This window comes from Apteryx rowi, unplaced genomic scaffold (genome assembly GCF_003343035.1).
Source record: "Apteryx rowi isolate R43461 unplaced genomic scaffold, aptRow1 scaffold_159, whole genome shotgun sequence".
In the NCBI taxonomy this organism is placed as follows: Eukaryota; Metazoa; Chordata; class Aves; order Apterygiformes; family Apterygidae; genus Apteryx; species Apteryx rowi.
In genome coordinates this window covers 1082044-1089038 of record NW_020447852.1, presented here as the reverse complement: position 1 = coordinate 1089038, position 6995 = coordinate 1082044, and the positions used below count along the sequence as shown (strand labels likewise).

At 42.1% G+C, this 6995-nt stretch overlaps 1 protein-coding gene across 1 annotated transcript in view; it reads right to left on the bottom strand.

The window, feature by feature from the left end:
* Positions 1-3353: 3353 nt before the first annotated feature.
* Positions 3354-6995, bottom strand: part of NHLRC1 (NHL repeat containing E3 ubiquitin protein ligase 1) — a 4764-nt gene continuing 1122 nt past the window's right edge. The window contains exon 2 of the mRNA XM_026059513.1: positions 3354-6992. Coding sequence (XP_025915298.1) covers positions 6009-6992 — 984 coding nt within the window. The 3' untranslated portion in view covers positions 3354-6008. The remainder of the gene's footprint in view (positions 6993-6995) is intronic.

Below are 6995 nucleotides of genomic sequence, written 5' to 3'. Positions count from 1 at the left end.
TCAGCAAACTTGCTGAGGGTGCACTCTGTGCCTTCATCTTCATTGATGAAGAAGTTGAACAAGACTGGACCCAGTCCTGACCCCTGGGGGACACCGCTAGCTACAGGCCTCCAACTAGACTGCGCCGCTGATCACAACTCTGAGCTCTGCCATTCAGCCAGTTCTATCACTAGCTACTGCTTCTAGGATATTTCAGAATTCCTGGTTGTTCTCTCTAAGCCTATCCAAATAGCAACATAAAACATTCAAAAAACAGACTTTAACAGGGGAGAACACAATTGCCATGCAGTATTACCTGTACTTTTCAGATCTCAGAGTGTTAAATGAGAATTATTATTACATGTGCAAGTCTCAGTTTTTGTTCTCCAGACATTTTGTACAAACTAGAACCCGTCTCTTACTAGCCATTTTACCCCTGGACTTTTCTGGAGTAGGGCAGTGGGTTTCATATGAAGGTCTCTGGTCTACTTATAGGGGAACTGAAAGTAACGAGGGAAGAAAAGCCTATTATCAGTAAACTTATACTGTCCTATGTGAAGGCTAGGCTTCTGGCTTTTGTCGCTTCCTGAATGATCTGTCACTTCTTCTGAGTTGCCTGAATGAAATGTGAGTTTTAGAACTCCTTTTGGAAAATCTATATCTTTCTGCTTCCGTTGTATTATGCTTCTGTGTAGGCAAGCTGTGATCTAAAGGTGAACTGCAGGCCATATGGCTGGGCCTCTAAGGAGAGGCATGCATGAACTACTGACATGTTTTTAGGGAGCCCATAGTAAGTAAAATCTCCCTAGTCAGGGAGAGCATGGCATTGCACATCTCTGCAGAACCTGCAGACAAGCATCTTCCTGAATACCAGGAGGTAGCACCCAGAATCTGATCAGAATCAGGATGTCAAAAAAGTACACGGACCCCAAAATCCAAGGCCTGAGTGTCCAGCCAGGATACTGGACCCAAACAGCAGCACAGGGTGTGCTCTTCCCTTCCTTTTTCAGCAACTAAAGATCATAAACCAAACTTCAGGAAGCAGACGTCAGGATGGACCTATATGCTTCATAGCCATCCTGAAGCCACAAACTCATTATCAGAGATGGGCAAAGACACAACAGGCTACGGACATAAGTTTTTGTTCTCTTCCAAAGCAGTGCCTCTTGATGGTACTGAAAATAAAGTTGCAAAGCTTTTAGGAATTCAAGAGCAAAGCTAGCATTTTCATTTTAACTGACATGTGGTCTCTGGAGAATTCAAGTATAAGTGGGCCTTGCCAGTGACAGTGACAGAGGGACACCTGCCCCATAGATCTCATCAATACCGAGTAGCAAGAGTCCAGAGTGAAGTTTCCACTTCTAGGGTCCTGGTCCAAACTCACTGCTCTGTGGAAGCTAGTCAGACTGTGCTTAAGCAATGATGTGCTTTTTTCTTCCTGTCAGCCATCTAATTCCAGCCTTCCCCCAGTTCTAGGGGAGCTGGACAGCACTTTGATATAGGTAGCCACAGAGGGATCAGACAAAGGATACCAGGACTGGGAGCAGCTCTTAAAAAAGGGGATTGAGGCCGCACAGATCCAGCAGGCTTAGAAGCATGCAAATTCAAAAGCAAAGCCCAGGTGCAGTATCAGCTACTGACCATYCACTAGAAAAACTCCATTACATTTGAAATACGATGCACAATGCCTCTAAGAGAACACTACCTTCTGTGCCTCTTTTTATCACTGCTCTAAATCCATTTATTTAAACAACGTATTTGTTTGATATATAGAATAAGCAATGTTAGAGAGAACCTCATTCAAAAACGTATGGGGTTTTAATGTTGTGGATATCTTTGAGAAAATACTATTTTTTCTTCCATAATTCTTCACCTGACATCATTCTGTCTTCTTCAGTGCACTTGAAATAATCTTTCCCAGATGAAACATGGGTGGTGGTGCTGTCTGTATAGCTGCCCAAAAGGGGCACATGTCCATTTCCTAGAGAAACTGCCTAGCTGAGTCCGAAATGTAGCAGCAGCACACCTGCACAGAAGGTATGTCTTCATATCTTTCTCTTCAACTTTTTTTTTCTCCTCTGTCACATGGGGGAAAGTTGCTTTACATCTCTCTCACCCCTTGCAAGATGGAAAGACTTCCTGTATTCAAGACCATCATTTAGATGGACCCTGCTCTGTAAAACTCTTAGTAGTTTAGGGGCTGGACTTTACAGGAGGTCTCCTCTTCATTTGAAATCAGTATATCTTTAAAAACGCTATGGTGGTGTTATGGCACACCTCATGAAAATATAAATATTAAACTGATGTGCACAGCAACAATTGCTGGCTAGAGGGAACTGGCAGCCAGTGGCCAAAATAAAGTAAATTATACCTTTTTCTGTTTCTTTTCTTCAAAAAATAATTTTAGATAAGGATAACAAAAATTAGTTACGTTATAGGACACAATTTAGATTTATATTTCTGAAACTCCTCTGATCTCTTTATTGCTAGACACTGTAAAATTACCCTGGTATATTTTCATGCAGCGATAGCAATCTGAGATCAGACTTTAAAAATAAATCAAATAGGAATTTCTGTGTGTGTACAACAGACATATCAACCTATAGTGGAAGCTGAAGAGTTGACATTAGGGGAACACTGTCCATGATATTTGTTTGTTTTTAATGCACATTGATAAAGTATGTGGTACAGAGGATTACTCAAAGTTTAGTTTAGGCTCTTTGCTTTTTTAAAATAAATGCGATGGTAATTATAACTGAAGTAAGCAGAGACAGTCCCACATTACACAGTCTAGATGAAAACCTTAGCTCTCTTTTCTGAGGGTAAGGACCTATCTAGCTAACCCTGTTTCAAACATGTCCAGCAATACCCCCAAAACATCACTGACCTAATTATATCTATTCAAGTATGGGTTCCTCACCCTTTGCCATCCCTCTCTCAGAGACAAGTTTTTTTTCTGTTGAAATCTGTGACTAAATTCTGACTGACTTCCATTTGGACAGGAGCAGTATTTTTCCCTTAGACTTTTGAAAAACAGATCGCATAATGGTATCATCCTGAAGGCAACATATCTAAAATAGCTATAGGGCAGATGTGCATAATATGCATAAAGAGAGAGGCTACAGTAAGGAAAAAAGTCAAAACTTTTTGGTTTGTTATCCACACACGGGTGGATCCCTATCCCCCATTATCTCATAAATTCTCTTGCATGATGAAAGAAAGATTTCAGGTTTACTGCTGCATTTTCTGTTATATGCTGAACGACTCTAAATAAGTGCTTTACATAGTTCTATATGGCTTTTCAATTTAGACATCCAAATCAAATGAATTAAGACAGAATTCAATGTTTTCCTTGATGCAGTGTTGTACAAGGCTAAGCACCGASCTCTACAGCAAAAGGAAAACAGTTGCATCATTCACAGAAAAAAGCATACATCTGCCTGCACTAGGTAAAGCACAGATTGCCAGAGATGGCATAGTGCAGACTATGTGGAACAAAGGCACAATGTTTATTTTGCTTACAAATCCAAACCTCAAGTGATTTCTAGTCATATACCAAAGGAGATAGGAGCAGAACAGGCAACAATGAGAAATGCTGTGGATTTTAAAACAGCATGAATCAAATATTTGAAAATCAGCATTTCAGCTGCTGTAAAGTTGCCAATATGGCAGTAGGCACTAGAAGTTTGTCCATCCATGAGATCAGGCTCAAAAACAAACTCCTGCTCTCCATTATCCTGGTGCACAGGAAAGTTTGAGGAGATGAAAGTTCATGGCCTACAGTTCAGAGGAAGTGTCCAGGTCCCACAACTGCTATTGCTATAAACTATTAATTATGTATGAATAAAGCATCCATGGTATTACATGCATTTAGAAACACAGCACTTCCTCAAAGGAAGTGTTATCCAGTTGTTTTTATATCCCTCAAAGACAGACGTCTTCTTGGCATCTAGAATGGAATATATAATCCAGGTGAGGCTGCTTCATGTGGGTAAGTTTCCTTCCTGACCCCTCAGGAGGTATTCTGCTCAGGGCAGCATAACCCCTGTTGCAGAATATCCAAGAAGTATTTCTGGTCCCACCAAAGGCACTTACTGTGTGGCTTGGCAGTAGACAAGGTTAGAAAAGAGCAAGTGTGCAGGTACATATATTTTGCAATAGCAACAAATCACCCTACAACAACTTTAGGGGGATATCACCAAATAATAAAAAAAAATTATATGGCAATTAAAATAGAGAAATCGGATGGTAACATGATAATAAAAATGAGGAGTTTTCACTAAACTGTTCCATACAGGAGTAAACAAATCCCACTTTATTGGCACGTCACCATTGAATTAACCTTTACAAATAGCTTCATTTTGGTTAGTTTGTTTTATTTTTACATATTTCAACATAAGATAAATTAATACATTGTCTCAATTAGAGAGCTAAAAATGCTCCAGTTTAAAATAAGAATCTGGTAAATCGCTGGTGGGACAATATGTGTAGTTATTGTATGCCCTCAAAGCAAGACCAAAAGCCAGATTAAAAATTAACTGATAGAAAGACCACCTGTTGATTTCAAGCGGCTTTCAGAAAGCACCTCATTCTTAATTTCTGTGAATAAATGACTATAAAAGTTGAATGCAACTTTAACCTACTGTCTCTATCTCACAAAGCATTTATATCTACATCAAACTTCCTTTTAGTGCTGAACAATCTAAGTAATTATTTTAGCAGCAGATAAATGCCTAAACATGCAGCAGTGACTTCCTAGTGGGGGTGCTAAAAACTTTTTAAAGTAATTGAGATATACTTGAATTTCCATTGCTCAATAAGGCAACAGAACTAATGTCTACAGTGAAACTCTTTTCAAGAAAATAAAAACTGATCTAAATCTGCTTGAAAAAGAATAGGCTCACGTCCCTCTTTCCCTTCTACTGCTCATCAACACTCCAATTTTCAACTGGATCCTGAAGTTTTGGACACAGAAGTATCATATTAATGATAAGACAGATGGAGACAATACTGGAAATCTTGCAAGAGAACCTGTGTTAGCAAGATGGCCAACTCAACTTTTGTATACGCAGAAATGTTTGGGGTCTAAACACCTTCAAGCTTTTAGAGAAAGCTTACCAGCCCATGCTGGTAACTACACACAAGATTATCTCTGCATGCAGATACAGACTTACACCTTATAGAAGAAGTGCAAGTGCTTCAGTACAACCCTAATACAGGTGGTAGCAAACTAGTGCAGAGAACAAATATTCATCTATCATGATATTTTCAAATCTTAAGACTGTGACTTTTAGCATGTTTTAAAACTTCATTCTTCATATTTAACTTATAGCCCATGAAAGCTGCCACAGGGGAAAAAATGTTTTTTTTTTCCTTAAAGTGTAATGATGACAACGCACCTTCCAAACWTTGCCTCACTGACATGTTTCATCTTTCATGATACCCATTAGTAATTTCCCTACTATGGAAAAAATGCACCAATTCATTTCATATAACTCACTAAACAGTGATAGCTCCTCTATCACAATTGACCTTAGCTGGATTCAAATGACCTTGAACTGAAGCTTCTATTTCTCCTGTTGGTCTATCAAGCCAGTCTCCTTTCTCCTTCAGAAATCCTGGAAATAGAAATCACTCTGTCACTCTCATGAGTGTCTCTCTGCTTAAGAAAGAATAATGAAAACTAAATACTAAAGCTGCATCATTCTCTCTCTCAGTTGCAGGCCTTTGATTACTCCATTCCAAAAGTTGGTACTATTTGCCAAAATGATGTTAAAATGTTTGGTTGTCAAGGTATGAAATAGTTTTAAAATGCCAAGTTATTTGTTTGGTTGATTCATTGTTGAGTACCGCCTGCTCAAGTTTTCTCACATAGAAAGGCAAGAGCTTTGATGCACATTGGTCCAGGAGGGCAATTTCACTCAAAGGTCAGAAAATACCTCCCACCTACTTGTCTACTAACACCGTAACTTAGCTTGCTTCATGGCCTAAAACAGAACGAATCTATAGCAGTAAAAATCTAAGCACATTCAGGTAGAGCTATATATTTTTACTGAATGATCACCACCATCTAGAACAACGAGGGAATTATTTGCCATGTAAGTCAGTCCTACAGGATACGAAAGCCCATGGCTGATTATAGGCTTAAAAACAGGAAACTCCTCAGGTTTCCCTAAACATAATACAGTCTGGTTATAGACATCCGTTACTATAATACGACCCTCTTTGTCAAAGGCCACAGCTGCAGCATATATTTTGGAGGGGAAAATGAGGTTCAGTCCAAAGCTGTCCATCTGGCCAATGAGTTTCAGGTCTGCACTGAATATCTTAATTCGGGTGCTGCTGTTGTTTGGTCCTTTACCCTTCAGGTGCTCTATTACTGCAACAGCACCTGAGGCCTGAGAGACCGCAACTCCTCTTGGGTTGGTTAACTTCGACTGGATCATCTGCGACTTCTCTAGCTTCCCCTTCCCGAAGTCGGCCGTCAAGCAGTAAAGGGCTCCGGCCTCCGAATCGGTCACGATGACTTTGTTCTCCCGGGTGGTGTCCAAACCCCAGGGCAAAGAGAAGCCTTCTCTGAGGGCCAGCGTCCCCCGCCCCTCAAAGTCAAATGCCTTCACCGAGCGGTCCCCGCCATCGGTGACCACCACGTGCCCATCCAGGGTGACCGTCACGTCCAGCGGGTACTTGACATCGTTGCCCGCGTCGCCCCGCTCCCCAAACTGCCGCACGCAGGCCCCGCTCGCCCCGAACACCTTGATCCTCTTCTCGCCGTCGTGGGCCACGGCCAGGCGGCCGGAGCGCGGGCACGCCGCCACGCCGGTGGGGTTCACCAGCGCCCCCCAGCCCCCCAGGGCCAGCCGGAGCGCCGGGCCCGGCGGCGCCGCGCCGGCCGGCCCCGCCGCGGCCTCCAGCAGCTGCAGCAGCGGCAGGCAGTCGCTGGTCTCGGGCGAGCCCCAGGCGCGGCGGCAGAAGGGACACTCCAGCCCGCGCCGCCCCGCGCCGCACAGCGCCTC